Raw genomic sequence first — 18,978 nt, forward strand, 5'->3', positions numbered from 1 at the left:
TTGATTTTGGAAAACGATCAGCTGAACCCCAGCAGAACGGTGAACCATTTGTTGATTTTGGAAAACGATCAGCTGAACCCCAGCAGAACGGTGAACCATTTGTTGATTTTGGAAAACGATAAGCTGAACCCCAGCAGAACGGTGAAACATTTGTTGATTTTGGAAAACGATCTGCTGAACCCCAGCAGAACGGTGAACCATTTGTTGATTTTGGAAAACGATCAGCTGAACCCCAGCAGAACGGTGAACCATTTGTTGATTTTGGAAAACGATCAGCTGAACCCCAGCAGAACGGTGAACCATTTGTTGATTTTGGAAAACGATCAGCTGAACCCCAGCAGAACGGTGAACCATTTGTTGATTTTGGAAAACGATCAGCTGAACCCCAGCAGAACGGTGAACCATTTGTTGATTTTGGAAAACGATCAGCTGAACCCCAGCAGAACGGTGAACCATTTGTTGATTTTGGAAAACGATCAGCTGAACCCCAGCAGAACGGTGAACCATTTGTTGATTTTGGAAAACGATCAGCTGAACCCCAGCAGAACGATGAACCATTTGTTGATTTTGGAAAACGATCAGCTGAACCCCAGCAGAACGGTGAACCATTTGTTGATTTTGGAAAACGATCAGCTGAACCCCAGCAGAACGGTGAACCATTTGTTGATTTTGGAAAACGATCAGCTGAACCCCAGCAGAACGGTGAACCATTTGTTGATTTTGGAAAACGATCAGCTGAACCCCAGCAGAACGGTGAACCATTTGTTGATTTTGGAAAACGATCAGCTGAACCCCAGCAGAACGGTGAACCATTTGTTGATTTTGGAAAACGATCAGCTGAACCCCAGCAGAACGGTGAACCATTTGTTGATTTTGGAAAACGATAAGCTGAACCCCAGCAGAACGGTGAAACATTTGTTGATTTTGGAAAACGATCTGCTGAACCCCAGCAGAACGGTGAAACATTTGTTGATTTTGGAAAACGATAAGCCGAACCCCAGAAGAACCTTATGTGAAGGTAATAATGAGCCTAACTTGTATGAAACTGCACTGGGTAACGCAGGGGTAAGGTGTGAGACGATCACGAGTGAATTTCGTTGGATGACCATAGGTTTAAAAAGTTGCATTGAATATTGAGTTTTATTTCTCTTAGATGTGCAAAATATTGCAATTTACTTTATATCAAAAATGAAACATACTCCTATCTATGTACCTCTTATCGAGGTTCATATATAAGATAATAGTTTAGAAACTATCATCTTATCTATGTACCTCGATAAGAGTACAGTGTAGCACAGTTTAACTACGGGACTACTATATCTTGAGACAAGTAAGTAAACAAGGAGGAATGTTGAAACTAAATCCGGTAAATTCAGCCATTTCTTACAGCTCCTCCGACCTCAAGTTCACTAACAGTAACATTCAGTTCTCTTTAATAGTCTCTGGGACTCTCGCCTAGACTATACCCATTGAAGGCATCTGCTCATTCTTTAATTTAAGGTTATTATCGTTAAAAAAACTACAGTTTGGTATTTTTATAAATACTGAGGCCATATTTCACTGCTTCATTGTTTTATCAGCAATCATGTATTTTTTTTGGCCATTGCATGGTTCATAGACATGGAGCAATAATGTTTAATATTTTACCAAAACCCAAAAATAGGCATAGTTAATGGTTACTCAAATTATAAGATACAAATACAATGTAATATCAACTAAATATGCTAGGTAAAAGGTAAGGTTGGTAACACGACTCCTGTCTGACAGCGACATCTGTCCGACAGCGACATCTGTCCGACAGCGACATTTGTCCGACTCAGGGTACCAGAAAAAAACGACATCTGTCAGAAATTGTGATCTGATTTCAATACGACACATTTCCAATTAGAGAAATGATCTGAACTGTTACTTGCTAAGTTGTAAACGTAACATTTCCAATTTGAGATTATATGATCTGAGCCATAGTTTACTACCATAGCTTATTTTCATTTGATGTCGATAAATTGGACAATAATTTAAATGGTATACGTATAAATTAATTCAATAAAATACAATCAATCCCATTTATTGAATCTTTGTTGCCGAGTACAGCTGCCTTCGGGTAGTTCTTCTTAATCTATTACAATTGTAAATGAATGGGAAAAGCGAGCGACCGATTTCATTCTCGGTATCATTTTGCATTTGAGAACGGTCAATCAAATTCTTTTGTTTGGGAAAGAGAGACACTGGCAGTGGTCCACTCTACCCATGATTATGGGTTTTGGTCAAATATCATATCTTTTTGATTATAATGTCAGGGTACTTTTCAAAGTCGAAATTTATAACTTTATTAATAAGGTTAAGGAGATAATTTCAACGCGATTTTGAAATTTTACCTTTGAAAACATTTCCTTGTGTTTAGGTAAGCATATATGTCGATCAATGACTGAATATGCCACATTATACTCATTCAAGTCGGCATTAAGTTCATATATATAATGCCATTTAACTGTCATGGAAAAGCAGAATCTAATCGAAATCACGATTGAGCAAAATTCTCACCTTTCGCACGTGCAAACTTTGAGCGGACGTTGCGTGCGCATCCAATATTGAATCACCTTAAGGGGGCCAGGGGGGGGGGGGTCTTCATCAAAATTCTCTCGAAATCGAGTTTATAGTTGTTTCTGATAGAAGGGAGTGATATCTATCAGCTGCTTTTAGTCCCATGGAAAAATATTGCTCCTAGCCGAAATTATCACCAGTCAAAGGTCTGCGCTTATGTGTAATTGTATTGCGCGAGCAATTTTCAATCGCGCGTTCTGAAAATCGAGTCTAAAAATCTATCTTCTCCTACATTTTTTGAGCAATCACCCTCAAACTTTCAGGATATGTTCTTAGGATCAGTTAGAAGAGAACGTTCAAGCCAGAATTTTGAGATAGGCCTTTAAAGATTTTTAATTCGATTTTGAAAATCTTGGACCTCGTTTTTTTACGATTTTTTGAGGTCCAAGATTTTCAAAATCGAATTAAAAATCTTTAAAGGCCTATCTCAAAATTCTGGCTTGAACATTCTCTTCTAACTGATCCTAAGAACATATCCTGAAAGTTTGAGGGTGATTGCTCAAAAAATGTAGGAGAAGATAGATTTTTAGACTCGATTTTCAGAACGCGCGATTGAAAATTGCTCGCGCAATACAATTACACATAAGCGCTGACCTTTGACTGGTGATAATTTCGGCTAGGAGCAATATTTTTCCATGGGACCAAAAGCAGCTGATAGATATTACTCCCTTCTATCAGAAACAACTATAAACTCGATTTCGAGAGAATTTTGATGAAGACCCCCCCCCCCCCCCCCCCCCCGGCCCCCTTAAATATTTGCATATTCGTTATTTATGTTTAGTTTGATAAGCATGCAGAGTTTCAAAGTATTTCAAGAAGAACTGTACTCACAACGGCACTCCAAAGTTGACTGAAAATTAGTACAGGGAAATCCGTCTGAAAAAATCGATTTGCCGACACACAAAGCTTACAAAGGATTTTTGACGTTTTTGAGTCCTAATAGGTGTCCTTTATGGCTGACCAACTTTTCCAAACTTTTCCACGTGTCTTAAGGCCACTTTTTGCCACTTTACCACTTTTTACCACCTTTCTTGTTTGTCAAATATCTTTAGTTGTGAACATCGTAGAAAGTTGCAGATTAAACGAGGGTGTTCATATTATCAAGAAGAAAAACTTTTGTTGAGACAATTTTTTCCTCAGATAATCAATTAATTGGATAATTATCAATTAGCTAATTAGCAAAAATTAAAATTTTTTTATTGGCTCAAAATGATTGGAATAGCTTAAAACACGGAGAAAAGTAGTTTTTAGAAAAACTTCGAAAATTTTTCACTTACATTTTTTTTTCGAGACATGGAAAAAAAATTTCGAATTTTCGAAATTTTTTTTTCGCCAAAAGTTATCAAATTGCATGAAACGTGGAGAAAAATGCTATTAAAAAAACTTCGTGAATTTTTGTTTTCAAGAATACTAAAATCACTTATATTTGTAGTTGGAGTTCAGTAAATCTCGGCAGATTTTAGTAATCAGGAATTATTAAATCAAAATAGATAAAAGGACTGAAACTGAAAAACGTTAACCACAGGATATTAGAGTTTTATAATTAATTACAGTATATCCTTATTGATTTTTACAGAAACTGCACCAAAGGCACATTTAAGATCGAACCGATAGCCTGCTGTACTACGATAATATGTAATAAATAAAACATCTCTGAGTCTGTACCGTCAATCGTGCTAATCTGAACCAGCCTACCTGGATTACCATCTACCTCTTCTTTTCATCAATAATTAGACCGAGTTGTGCAAGAAATGTGATTTATCATAGCTCATATTGCATTTAGTGGGTGATGTAAGTACTTATCGAGCTGTATTCAATCACAATAGTAATATACGACACAATACCTTTGTATTAAATGGCCCTTAATGCGGTATAATATGAAACGCTTTATACCTCGATAGACCCGGTATAGTTTATCACGAAAACGTCTACTTGGCCTCATGGCTCATTTACAGCTCGAAGAAGGCAAGAAGAGACCATGGATACCAAGGAAGTGCTAGGAAGTAGGAAACAAGTGTAAATACACCTTCCAACATCTATTGTGACTTGTTTTCTATTGTTCTGCATACCACTTCATTCGCTATGCGAGATACCTCATACCTCAAATCACCCCCATATGTCAGGGTTGGCTAAATTCAAAAAGAGTAATATACGGGCAAAGGTAAGATCTAGATACGAGCGTCGGACATGGGCAAGAGCCGTGGGGTAGTAAAGAAACGGTAATGATTATGTTGGTTTGCAATCCGGATGTTGTGAAGTAAAAAGACAGGTTCTTGCCGCAGCTGCAGGATATTTGGGGGCCATGATGATAAGCTCTGGATCAATGTGGGACGGATCGAAGAACATTTAAATGAGCGAGTTGACATTTTAGGCTTTCTGATGTTTTCTTGCCTTCTTCGAGCTGTCAATGAGCCATGAGGACAAGTAGAAGTTTCATGATACAGTAAAACCTCTCTATACCGGCCTTTCGCGGGAGAAACGAGAAGTGTACGGTATAGTCTATAGATTTATAGAAACACCCCGATAAAGAGCGTTTCATATACCGCATTAACTATTAAGGGCCATATGATGTACACGTATTGTGTTTTATTGTGATAGTGTGATTGAAAACAGCTTGATATTATTTACATACCCATCAAATGCGATATGACCCATATTGCATTTGGTGGGTGATGTAATTATTATGAGCTATAATAAATCACATTTCTTGCACAACTCGGTCTAATTATTGATGAAAAGAAGAGGTAGATGGTAATCCAGGTAGGCTGGTTCAGATTAGCACGATTGACGGTACAGACTCAGAGATGTTTTATTTATTACATATTATCGTAGTACAGCAGGCTATCGGTTCGATCTTAAATGTGCCTTTGGTGCAGTTTCTGTAAAAATCAATAAGGATATACTGTAATTAATTATAAAACTCTAATATCCTGTGGTTAACGTTTTTCAGTTTCAGTCCTTTTATCTATTTTGATTTAATAATTCCTGATTACTAAAATCTGCCGAGATTTACTGAACTCCAACTACAAATATAAGTGATTTTAGTATTCTTGAAAACAAAAATTCACGAAGTTTTTTTAATAGCATTTTTCTCCACGTTTCATGCAATTTGATAACTTTTGGCGAAAAAAAAATTTCGAAAATTCGAAATTTTTTTTCCATGTCTCGAAAAAAAAATGTAAGTGAAAAATTTTCGAAGTTTTTCTAAAAACTACTTTTCTCCGTGTTTTAAGCTATTCCAATCATTTTGAGCCAATAAAAAAATTTTAATTTTTGCTAATTAGCTAATTGATAATTATCCAATTAATTGATTATCTGAGGAAAAAATTGTCTCAACAAAAGTTTTTCTTCTTGATAATATGAACACCCTCGTTTAATCTGCAACTTTCTACGATGTTCACAACTAAAGATATTTGACAAACAAGAAAGGTGGTAAAAAGTGGTAAAGTGGCAAAAAGTGGCCTTAAGACACGTGGAAAAGTTTGGAAAAGTTGGTCAGCCATAAAGGACACCTATTAGGACTCAAAAACGTCAAAAATCCTTTGTAAGCTTTGTGTGTCGGCAAATCGATTTTTTCAGACGGATTTCCCTGTACTAAATGGTAAAAACAGCAATTTTCAGTGATTTTACTAGTGTGCAACTTTTCGATTTTCAACTTTAAAACTAGCCTAATGCACAATTTATATCTATAGGAAGCAGAACTGAGCTATAAAACATCGATTTTGAGGGATAATAAAGTGTTTATAGGTTCTGATACCTAGCTAAATCGATTTTTCGTGCAATTTTAGGTTAGAAACGGTCATCAAAATGAGTTAATAAGAAGGTCGATTTCTCGGTTATTTTTGAGCTTTCGTTCAGAAATTTATTCGGGGCCCTCAAAGGGCGGGGGGTAACAAGAAGGCGTTACAAGCGTCTCTTCAGCCTCCTGAACATATGCTCGCCCTAAAATGTAACCAAGCAATTATCACCTCATCAGCCTCCTGAACATGTGCTCGCCCTAAAATGTAAACAAACAATTATCACCTCCCCGCCAGTATCCACATCCATTAAGCTCTTAATCTTATAATCTAAAACATTTTTATCAGATCACGTGCGAACTTAATATATGACACTAAGTGTTACATATTTATCACCGTATGAGGAGTTAGGACGTGTATCCTCAATTGGTGCGACTGGATTCGAACTATGTACTTAACAGCCAAAATACTGAAGCAAGCAATAACAGCTTAAGATAAGTACGTGGTGTGACGTCATGACACGTAGTGTGACGTCATGACACGTGGTGTGACGTCATGACACGTGGTGTGACGTCATGACACGTAGTGTGACGTCATGACACGTGGTGTGACGTCATGACACGTAGTGTGACGTCATGACACGTGGTGTGACGTCATGACACGTGGTGTGACGTCATGACACGTGGTGTGACGTCATGACACGTGGTGTGACGTCATGACACGTGGTGTGACGTCATGACACGTAGTGTGACGTCATGACACGTAGTGTGACGTCATGACACGTGGTGTGACGTCATGACACGTGGTGTGACGTCATGACACGTAGTGTGACGTCATGACACGTAGTGTGACGTCATGACACGTGGTGTGACGTCATGACACGTAGTGTGACGTCATGACACGTAGTGTGACGTCATGACACGTGGTGTGACGTCATGACACGTAGTGTGACGTCATGACACGTAGTGTGACGTCATGACACGTGGTGTGACGTCATGACACGTGGTGTGACGTCATGACACGTGGTGTGACGTCATGACACGTGGTGTGACGTCATGACACGTAGTGTGACGTCATGACACGTAGTGTGACGTCATGACACGTGGTGTGACGTCATGACACGTAGTGTGACGTCATGACACGTGGTGTGACGTCATGACACGTGGTGTGACGTCATGACACGTAGTGTGACGTCATGACACGTGGTGTGACGTCATGACACGTAGTGTGACGTCATGACACGTGGTGTGACGTCATGACACGTAGTGTGACGTCATGACACGTGGTGTGACGTCATGACACGTGGTGTGACGTCACAGCTTAAGATAGATAGAAAACCTGGATCTTGACAGGTGACTTGTTCGTTATCCAACCAGAATTCAGCAATACAGCCCTCGCAGTAATTGCTGATACATTCAGCGTTAGGGGAACTGGGACAACTTGCTGACTCACAAGGGTCACCGTTACAATCGTATGATTCTTCGCAATCGCCATCACTCTTGGATACAAAACCTATAAACATGTAATATACGTCACGTGGTGTGACTTCGTTGGATATGTCACGTGGTAGGACGTCATGTCACGTGGTGTGATTTCGTTGGATATGTCACGTGGTAGGACGTCATGTCACGTGGTGTGACGTCATGACACGTGGTGTGACGTCATGACACGTGGTGTGACGTCATGACACGTGGTGTGACGTCATGACACGTGGTGTGACGTCATGACACGTAGTGTGACGTCATGACACGTAGTGTGACGTCATGACACGTGGTGTGACGTCATGACACGTGGTGTGACGTCATGACACGTAGTGTGACGTCATGACACGTAGTGTGACGTCATGACACGTGGTGTGACGTCATGACACGTAGTGTGACGTCATGACACGTAGTGTGACGTCATGACACGTGGTGTGACGTCATGACACGTAGTGTGACGTCATGACACGTAGTGTGACGTCATGACACGTGGTGTGACGTCATGACACGTGGTGTGACGTCATGACACGTGGTGTGACGTCATGACACGTGGTGTGACGTCATGACACGTGGTGTGACGTCATGACACGTAGTGTGACGTCATGACACGTAGTGTGACGTCATGACACGTGGTGTGACGTCATGACACGTAGTGTGACGTCATGACACGTGGTGTGACGTCATGACACGTGGTGTGACGTCATGACACGTAGTGTGACGTCATGACACGTGGTGTGACGTCATGACACGTGGTGTGACGTCATGACACGTGGTGTGACGTCATGACACGTAGTGTGACGTCATGACACGTGGTGTGACGTCATGACACGTGGTGTGACGTCACAGCTTAAGATAGATAGAAAACCTGGATCTTGACAGGTGACTTGCTCGTTATCCAACCAGAATTCAGCAATACAGCCCTCGCAGTAATTGCTGATACATTCAGCGTTAGGGGAACTGGGACAACTTGCTGACTCACAAGGGTCACCGTTACAATCGTATGATTCTTCGCAATCGCCATCACTCTTGGATACAAAACCTATAAACATGTAATATACGTCACGTGGTGTGACTTCGTTGGATATGTCACGTGGTAGGACGTCATGTCACGTGGTGTGATTTCGTTGGATATGTCACTTGGTAGGACGTCATGTCACGTGGTGTGATGTGCCATGGTGTGGATGGTGTCATGGGATTTTATGTTGTATGGATGTGTCGTTTGAGTAGATGACTTAAGGTTTTTACTTAATTATTATTACAGTGCTTGAGTTTTGAAGGTAAAATGTTTATAGGTTTTTGCGGGAAATTTTGAAATAACTAAACTAGCTTTGATAAACTAGATACTATGAGTTAAATGTAACACTATTGAGCCTTTCACATTATTCTATTTCATTAATGCTTTGCAAGATTACACGATTTGAAGTCAAAGCCAGTTTACCTTATGCTGATTTTGGGTGGCAATTCACACTCACACACATTCTCACACACTCAATCTATCACAGCACACATGCCACAGGTCATACCGCAAGTGGGGACGCGGTGACGTCTCACATAAAACTCAGCGTTACAGCAACCATCATCAACACACACGGCCGAGGGGTGGGAAGGGCAAACTGCCGTAGCACACGCATAGTTTTTACACTTGCGGTGCTGGCAGTCGGACCTTTTTCTGGAGTAACGCACATCTATTACTTTTAGTACGCCTGATTTGGATTTGCTGATGTGTTATTTGTAATGCTGTTTTGAGATTGAGTTGAAGTGTGAATGAAGTTTGAAAGAAAGCAAATTTAACAGTTCAAAAGTTATAAAATTTGATTTATTGTGCACATTCTGGAAGCTGTCACATTTTCAACAAAAGTATGTGTTATATGTCAACAAAAGTAACTATACGTCAACAGAATAAAATAGCGTAACCTTTGAACATTTGCAGTTCTTTTTTAGAGGAGTCCACTATTGACAGGTCTGCTGAGCCAGTACATTGAAAGTAGAAAACACGCTTCAGACCTCCTCCAGAAGCAAATATTATCTGAAATAATTTGTTTAATGGTAATTTGAATTTCAATTTAAAACTAAAATATCATATAAACTAAATTATGTAGTTCGATAAAAATTAGGTAAAGTAAATTCTAACTGCTTATCTAAACATAATTATTTTAAGTGTAAATGTGTATGATTGATCAACAATTAATTCACAACAGTATCTAGGCTTACTTGTTGTGTTTCATAAGGCTTGATAGTTCCTTGATAAGGTACTCCCTGCTGAATGATATTTCCGTCTGATGTCAAGAAGATCACCAACCAGGTTATCAAGACCAAGCAACCACCCATTATCACGAAATACTTGAATTTTGGGGGAACATTTACTACAGAGTATGTGTTATTTTGTATACTACTACGATAGGGAGAGAGACCTACATTTAAAGAACTGATTGGCTACGTGCAGACCAGGGAAGGAGCCGGAATCGGATTCGGTGGAGATGATAAAGTCTCTGAAAGAAGAGGAGCTCCTCCAGACTCTGTACGATAAGAGAGTCCAAGGAAAGTTTCTAACCTGGGAGAACACCATGCAGCTAGACACTGGCTGGCAAAGCCTGCTGTATACCTTGAGCCCCGAGCTGACAAAGTTCCACCTAAATGCCATCCACGACGTTGCAAGTACACCTAGCAACCTCCAGCTTTGGAACTACAGCTCCACGAACAACTGTCCCCTTTGTGGGCGTCAGCAGTGCAACCTAAAGCACATTCTAACGTGTTGCCCAGTGTCACTTAAACAAGGAAGATACAATTGGATACATGATCAGGTGCTCAGGGTAATCGTGCAACCAATTGCAGAGAAGCTGAGGGAGATAAACAGTGCTACCCCAAAGAGAGAAGAAAAGAGAGAGTGGAGGAAGTTCGTATCCGGAAAAGGAACCTACAGGAAACCCGAAGTACGGCTTACAGAAGAACCTCATCTTCTAGAGGAGGGTAACGACTGGAAACTTGTGTTTGATAAGGACGAAAGGACAAGACAATTCCCCCAAAATATCGTCAACACAGCTCTCAGACCTGACGTGGTAATATACTCTAACACACTCAGGAAAGTCATCCTGATAGAGCTGACCTGTGGAAACGAGGAGAACATTGAGGACCAGAGATCCCGGAAAGAGAAGAGATACGAAGAACTAATGGTGTAGATCGAGACCGCAGGCTGGGAAGGATATCTCTTTACAGTAGAAGGTGGATGTCGTGGATTCTACCACCACACATTACCCCGAATTTTCAACTTCCTTAACATCACCCGGGCAAAGAAGAAGAGGGCACTTAACACAACAGCGGTGGTGTCCCTGAAAGGTTCCTACACTATCTGGCTTAGTCGCTACAACAAGACCTGGAGTGACAACTGGCAGCTGGCCGAAAGACCCTGCCCAGTTTAACCCTGATGAACAGCTGAACGTTGGGCCCTTAAAACGTCGTTGAAAGCAACATCCTGGGGTCGTAAGTCCCAGACATCAGAAGAAGTCAGAGTGTAGAAGATTCTGCGTCTGAAAAGACTAGAGAATTGAGGTAAATATAGTTGGTTTGGTCTCCCATACTATGACTTGTCATAAAACAAACCAATTGTTTAAAATTAGATGAAATTGTGAATAATCTGACTGCCATCAAAAGTGCACAATGAATAATTGTTAAATTGTGCTCCATAAATCTACAACTAGTAGTGGCGTTAAGAAAAGCCCTGCTGACCCTGCGTGAAAGAGGTGCAAAATCATCATTTGAATGTGGGACAATTTTGAAAAACTCAACTTAAGTACTTGCAAAATGGTGAGTTTTGCTTTAGACATTTTATCAGCGAATATTTTCAAAAAAACTAAGGATACTTGGAATGCTAAAAACCACCGAGGCAAAGTACAACTTGTGAAAAGTTCAAAATGAGAAACTAAAGTCATGTATTGTATAAAACATTCGACTTTTCCAGACCATAATCATGAAAGATGAACTCATCGAACATTTTCGAACAGTCGCGAAGAACTTGTAGGAAGATTGGAATTCTTGGCGTGATCATTGATACTAAGCTAAATTGGGCCCACCACATTAGACATTTAGCCACTAAAGTATCTAGAAATGCGGGTATTCTCTACAAACTCAAAGGCTCAGTACCTAACAAAGCACTCAAGTTGATATACAACAGCTTTGTTCAGTCTCACTTGTACTACTGCTGCACAGTTTGGGGAACAAGATCGCTAAACTCCGTTAAAAGAGTCTTCTCGGCCCAGAAAAAGGGCATTCGCGCTGCAGATAACCAATACCACCGCTATTTTTATGACAAAGATCTGAATAGCACACCTTCACACACAAAGGAAATTTTCAATAAACTAGAAGTATTAGCTTTACCGAACGTGATAGCTAAATGTATATTATGCTTAATGCACAAAGTTTATTCTAACACTGCACCACCAAATATTATAAGAATGTTCACTGTTTCAAACTTAAACGCACCTAGAAGAGAACCTGAGTTCTTTGCAGTACCATTTAACCGTTTATGTAATTCAGACAAGAGCATTTCTTACATTGGGCCTAAGTTATATAACCAAACAGTCAACATTATTAACAAGGACATAAAATATGTCACCACTTGCCTACAAGACAAATTCCTAAATTCATTCAAGTCTACAGTCAACAAGCATGTGCTTACTGCACAAGCACATAAACCGGATGACAAGGACTGGGACAACTCAAATTTCGTACTTTTAGAAATTTAAATAATTTGGTACAACATACGTTGATCATAATAACGAGCAACAAAACTTTAACCTCATAACAAAATATGACTATACAGGGTGAGAATCCCTGCCACGTTTTTGGTCAGCTTCGCCGGGGCTCATGTCTTTCCTCGAGGGAGCATTAGTGTCTACAGAAAAACTGACAAATCCTAGCGAAGTCCAATCCGAACCACATCTTCCATCAGAGGTGGTGCTGGGTCAGATGGTTACTGAACGGATTGGCCTGGAGAAAGGCAAAGTCCTGTTTTCTCAAGTTAACCATAGAGGGGGTCAGGCGCTGTTCAATGAAACGAAAAGTTTTCAATGAAACGAAAAGTTTTATTTTACATTCCTTTAATCATAAATAAAATAAGAGCTTAAACCACGAATTAGTTAGCTAGAAGTAAACTTGAGGAAATATTTTTGGTGATTGTATATAATTATTTAAAAAACTTTATTTGGTTGTTAGTATTTTTATTATGGTAAGTGGTTGAATTTAGTGAGACAAGGTCAGTTTCTCTATTATCTTAGAAAAATTTCTACTTTACAGTAGGCAATGCTGAGTGGCAGGAATGAGGGACCAAAACGCTTGGGGCTTACAATGGCCCATTTACAAACCACTTCAGACATGGCAGTGATGTCATTTATGCTTAATTCGTCTGAAACTGACCCTACTGCACTTCTAACATTCTATAAAAATCTCTTCTAAAATAGGTATAAAAATGCATAACACAAAACACACAAATAAAATGTTTATAATCCTTATATAATAAATTTCTATAGAACTTTTAAATTTCTATAAAACTAATAAACCTATTATATATATATTCATTTTGCACCCAGAGAAAGATGTGATCACAGAGGTAGTTTCGATATTATGTTCATGACAAGGTATGGGGCTGCTGCAAGTTATATTTTGCTAAGATATTACCGCTTTTTCAAGCTTAAGTAATCTAGGCTCGCTCACGGCTGGTTCTTGGAGCCAACACCCTCAGCCCCACAGAAGTGGGAGCACTGTCAGTGGTGGCTCACCCAGATAACGGACAGTGTCTCTCTAGTCTCATTTCCAGGCGTTCCCACCCCACTCACTCACTCACTCACATGCCGCCCCCCGGGCCGCTCCAGCTAGTGGATATCTAGCAATTAGTTATTTTCCAGCTAGTGGATATCTAGCACTTACTCCTTTTCCAGCTAGTGGATAATTAGCACCCAGAAAAACTCCGGTAAACGGAAGTAACACAAACATACAAACAAAGAAAAGTCACACGCAGCCCAAAATTTCAAATTAAACAAAAAAAGGGTCTTCACAAAACAAAAATTTGCTTGGTAGCTTTGTATTGTCAACATTATACCGCGCGCGTCGCAAAGACGCGCGTAAATAAAAGAAATCATAGATTTGGGCAAGAGATACTAGATGCTCAGGTATGCCTGGTAGGTTCCTGTCTACTCACTAGAAAGACAGGGGGCAGCCTGTTCTAAAAGAGCGCCCGGGAGATCACCTAGGCATGGGTGGTGCTCTCCCGAGACCGAGCATTATGACAGTTTTCCTTCGGGAAAACGTCGCTCACCAGGCTTTATCCTCCGGAGGGTAAGGAGCACTAGCCCATGCCAAGTGCCCGTACCCTGTGACACCTACAACCGGAGGGACCCCAATAGACGTTAGTCACCAGACGGACGTAGCCTTCCGAAAGGAAGGTAAAGTGGGTGCCCCAACCCAAAAAAAAAAAAAAAAAAAATATGACTATCTTCGAGCATTTTTTACAATGCTATCGAAACCGCGCAATTTCACTGTCATTTACAACTTTTAAAAGATAAAAATATCACCGCGCATTCTTCAGACCCTGTGTCGCTGTTCTAAATTTATGTCAAGAGATAAGAGTTATTTAAAATTCTTAATAGTACTATTTAAATTTGCTAATAGCATAATCATATTTTATACATTATTAATACTTTATACATTGTGTGCATATATTTATATTTGATTGTAATTAAAGATTTTAAGGCGTTAGTGCCGAGTAATGCCTTCGGGTAGTGCTCCTCAATCAATCAAGTGAAACAAATTTTAGTGAAACAAATTTAAAATTTTATCCTTTATTTTACAATCATAATATAATAATATTTATAAGCCTCCGTTTTGAAAGTTTTTAAATTTTAATATATTCACATTTCTATTTAAAATTCAATTTAATGTATAAGTCAATAACTGGCCGCCAAAGCCGCGCATTCTTAAAAACATGATTAAATTGTTTATGATTATACGACAAATAGAAATAAATTTAAAATTATCCGTGGTTTTTTTTTTTAAATAAATTATAATCTTACCTAAATCCAAAGCCAGCTTTGTAAAATTTACTTTTAGATAGTTTTAATACTTTCAACACTACTATATAACAAATAATTTGAGTAGTTCTGTGTGCGCGTTGAATTATCTCGCTGGCTTTGTAGATTTGTATACATTGTTTGTACATTTTCTGTACAACGTGTACGATGCCTCTTCCGCTACAGAATGAACATATGGATATATTAGATGATGATATGGTCGTGAATGGCCAGTTTCTTACGGAATATGTGAATCAGATACACATGGCGACTGAAAGTATTTTCAAGGAGATTAGAAGTAAAATCGGAGTTGAACACAACGATGATGTGCGGTTTGATAAACTGAACCAGAGAAGTGTGCCTAGAGAAAGGTTATCAGAATGGTTAGAGACAGTTTGCTGTTTGCTGAACGATTTTTGTGGTCCATTGTTACGATCCGCCACAGAAACAGCTAACGACAACAGAATGTTCAGGAAAGAAAAAATAGAAGATGCGACTAAAATCATAGAACTACAAGAGAAGTTGCTCTCTAAGCAAGAAGAAGATATGGCTAAAATCAGTGATTTGCAGGAGAAGTTAGCTTTGAAGAAGGATGATGAGATTGGAACTGTGAAAAGTGCAGCTCAGAAAGAGATCAAAACCTTTTCGTCTCTTTTGAAAAACACATGCAAAAACGCCTTTGCACCAAAGAAGATCCAAGCTGCGGTGAAAAGAATTTCCCTAGAAGAAGATCGAAGTAAAAGTCTGATTATCTTTGGGCTTCCAGAGACTGAGGAGAACCTGGATGCTAAGGTATCTGGTATTTTGTTGGACCATCTCAACGAAAAACCGAAAATTTTGAGATGTAAACGAGTTGGAAAGGACACAAGTGAACGAGTCAGACCAGTGAAATTCATTTTGTCAAGCTCAGATCAAGCTCGAACCATCTTGAGCAAGACTAAGCTACTAAGACATGTAGACGGGTTTAGTTCAGTTTACATTACTCCAGATAGATCAGCTGCAGACAGGATGGCCTACAAGAAAGTTGTCGACCAACTACTCAATAAAAGGACAGCAGAGCCTGACAAAGTTCATGTTATCAGGAACTTTAGAGTCATTAGCTCGGAGAAGGAGCCTTTAGAGTGATATATTTTCTATAAGTACAATATTATATGTTTTAATTCATTAGTGAAACAAATTTTTTAGTGAAACAAATTTAAAATTTTATCCTTTATTTTACAATCATAATATAATAATATTTATAAGCCTCCGTTTTGAAAGTTTTAAATTTTAATATATTCACATTTCTATTTAAAATTCAATTTAATGTATAAGTCAATAACTGGCTGCCAAAGCCGCGCTTTCTTAAAAACATGATTAAATTGTTTATGATTATACGACAAATAGAAATACATTTAAAATTATCCGTGGTTTTTTTTTTTTTTAAATAAATTATAATCTTACCTAAATCCAAAGCCAGCTTTGTAAAATTTACTTTTAGATCAAAATATATCGTCAATTCTAAATATTTACAATGCAACATTTCATTAATTTACATACAAGCGTATACTCCAGCCCCTGCACGCATCCGTTCTTATGCGGCGCGGCTCAAGCCGCGCACGCACGTATTATTTTATACTTTTTGCTTTCTAATAAATATCGTGTCAATGTGTACGTCTAAATGTTCATGCTTTGTGTAAACCGAATCCAATTGAGATTAGTGACAAGGATAAGGACCCAAGTGCCTGTACGGCTTTTTCGGACCCCTGTGGACCACTACTCTTGAAGTCGCTCTACAACTATTGAACATTTATAACTGTTATATAATATATAACGACATTTGACAATTATTATCATTAATCTATAATCTAGCTGTCTTGCTGAGGGGAGGAGTAAACGCTTCACAAACTAAAGTGCTTACAACATACAAAATTTAAAACCATCAACACGGTTATAGTTCATATCAAGGGCCAATTTGGTATACCTCTATTTCGTTGTAATATCTAGTATATCTTCACATCTTAATACTATAATGAAATACAATAGGATACATGTTTCGAGAAAGAAAGGTTAGTCCGATTATTAACAAAAGTAAACAAAAGTCCATCAGGGACTCCACGGAGTCGAAAAAGGTACACGGCTGCTGTCTGGTGCTGCTAGGCATTTATTGATCAAGATGTTTTATTGTATTGGTTTTTGATGATTCTATTGTTCGTGACTAATCAAGTTCTAAGTGGGGGTATAAAGTGCTGCTTAAGATACTTCGTCATCTCATGTCCAGTATAATGAATAAGATAGTAAACAATATAGTTTCAGTAGTTGACCCATACAGTTAAGTCCGTCATAACTCACAATTGTTTAGTCATCTGTCAAATGTCAAAGTCGTTGTGTGTTTAGTCGCTGAGTTAGCAGTAAGATAAGTTGTTACGCATTGATTAATTAATTTTTTGCTAGGGCCCAATGTTATTGCGGGTGTGGTATTTCTTACTGCACACTACTGTGTTTTGGTCACCCCTCTTTCAATACATAATTTGGGTTTCATACTGGGATAGTGGATATTAGGGCTATATCGGTTTTCTCCTTTTATAACTGGGTTTATTTAGAAGCATTCAATTCTGTATAATTATGTATTGTTTGAAAAGATTTAGATTAAAAAAAATCAAAATATATCGTCAATTCTAAATATTTACAATGCAACATTTCATTAATTTACATACAAGCGTACTCCAGCCCCTGCACGCATCCGTTCTTATGCGGCGCGGCTCAAGCCGCGCACGCACGTATTATTTTATACTTTTTGCTTTCTAATAAATATCGTGTCAATGTGTACGTCTAAATGTTCATTCTTTGTGTAAACCGAATCCAATTGAGATTAGTGACAAGGATAAGGACCCAAGTGCCTGTACGGCTTTTTCGGACCCCTGTGGACCACTACTCTTGAAGTCGCTCTACAACTATTGAACATTTATAACTGTTATATAATATATAACGACATTTGACAATTATTATCATTAATCTATAATCTAGCTGTCTTGCTGAGGGGGAGGAGTAAACGCTTCAAAAACTAAAGTGCTTACAACATACAAAATTTAAAACCATCAACACGGTTATAGTTCATATCAAGGGCCAATTTGGTATACCTCTATTTCGTTGTAATATCTAGTATATCTTCACATCTTAATACTATAATGAAATACAATAGGATACATGTTTCGAGAAAGAAAGGTTGGTCCGATTATTAACAAAAGTAAACAAAAGTCCATCAGGGACTCCACGGAGTCGAAAAAGGTACACGGCTGCTGTCTGGTGCTGCTAGGCATTTATTGATCAAGATGTTTTATTGTATTGGTTTTTGATGATTCTATTGTTCGTGACTAATCAAGTTCTAAGTGGGGGTATAAAGTGCTGCTTAAGATACTTCGTCATCTCATGTCCAGTATAATGAATAAGATAGTAAACAATATAGTTTCAGTAGTTGACCCATACAGTTAAGTCCGTCATAACTCACAATTGTTTAGTCATCTGTCAATTGTCAAAGTCGTTGTGTGTTTAGTCGCTGAGTTAGCAGTAAGATAAGTTGTTACGCGCGCGCGCGTTTAATCCCGTCGACAATCAATTTAAACTTATAAGTTCAACATTGCTAGCTATAGCACGACAACAATAAGAGTCAAAAGACTGAGTTACAGCATCAATATTAGTGATTTCGGTAAATATTTCGCATGTATTCGTCTCAGGATCAATTTATATCCGGATATGAAAATCGTTGGAACTTGGATGTCAAATTTGGTCAAGAAACGACATTATAATACAAACTTACAGCTAACGCGTTGAAACCTGGAACAGCTCAGTAATAATAATACTTTCATAAGGCCACAAATAACACATTTTCAATAGCGCTCGATTTCAACATGTGAAAAAATTTCCGCGGCGCGCCTAAATTTTAATATTATCTTTTAATTTTTATTCAGAAATATATCTGATATCAATAAAATGAAACAACTTCAAACTAAATTGTGAATGTATGCTCAAAAAATTCATTTATTTTGATGTCCCCAGTCACAAACAATTTAAATTTTACAAAAAATCATATATACAAGTTTCATATATATATATTTTGTTGCT

At 38.5% G+C, this 18,978-nt stretch overlaps 4 protein-coding genes across 5 annotated transcripts in view; 2 read left to right on the forward strand and 2 right to left on the reverse strand.

Moving 5' to 3' along the window:
* The window catches only part of LOC134821933 (uncharacterized), a 30,851-nt gene extending 20,657 nt beyond the window's left edge, over positions 1 to 10,194 (reverse strand). Inside the window, exons 1-3 of one of the 2 annotated variants that reach the window (XM_063832762.1) lie at positions 10,031 to 10,194; positions 9,734 to 9,845; positions 8,685 to 8,858 (exon numbers count right to left, since the gene is read on the reverse strand). In XM_063832762.1, coding sequence (XP_063688832.1) covers positions 8,685 to 8,858; positions 9,734 to 9,845; positions 10,031 to 10,147 — 403 coding nt within the window. In that variant the 5' untranslated portion in view covers positions 10,148 to 10,194. The remainder of the gene's footprint in view (positions 1 to 8,684; positions 8,859 to 9,733; positions 9,846 to 10,030) is intronic. The other variant, XM_063832761.1, reaches the window with a different exon arrangement.
* The window catches only part of LOC134822341 (telomerase-binding protein EST1A-like), a 92,762-nt gene that overhangs the window by 73,589 nt on the left and 195 nt on the right, over positions 1 to 18,978 (reverse strand). The window lies entirely within an intron of this gene.
* LOC134822197 (uncharacterized) lies at positions 10,297 to 10,995 on the forward strand. The gene has a single exon (XM_063833109.1). It carries the CDS (start codon positions 10,297 to 10,299, stop codon positions 10,993 to 10,995), a length of 699 nt encoding a protein of 232 aa, XP_063689179.1.
* LOC134822198 (dimethylglycine dehydrogenase, mitochondrial-like) overlaps positions 14,932 to 18,978 on the forward strand; it is a 93,398-nt gene continuing 89,351 nt past the window's right edge. The window contains 1 exon segment of the mRNA XM_063833111.1: positions 14,932 to 14,960. The gene's annotated coding sequence lies outside the window, so the exon portion shown is untranslated.

The sequence above is a fragment of the Bolinopsis microptera genome, chromosome 10 (assembly GCF_026151205.1).
Source record: "Bolinopsis microptera isolate Bmic1 chromosome 10, MBARI_Bmic_1.0, whole genome shotgun sequence".
NCBI classification, from domain to species: domain Eukaryota; kingdom Metazoa; phylum Ctenophora; class Tentaculata; order Lobata; family Bolinopsidae; genus Bolinopsis; species Bolinopsis microptera.

What these genes read in the sequence shown, in the direction of transcription:
- LOC134822197 (XM_063833109.1), top strand. Translation starts at nt 10,297, where the DNA reads ATGATAAAGTCTCTGAAAGAAGAGGAGCTCCTCCAGACTCTGTACGAT.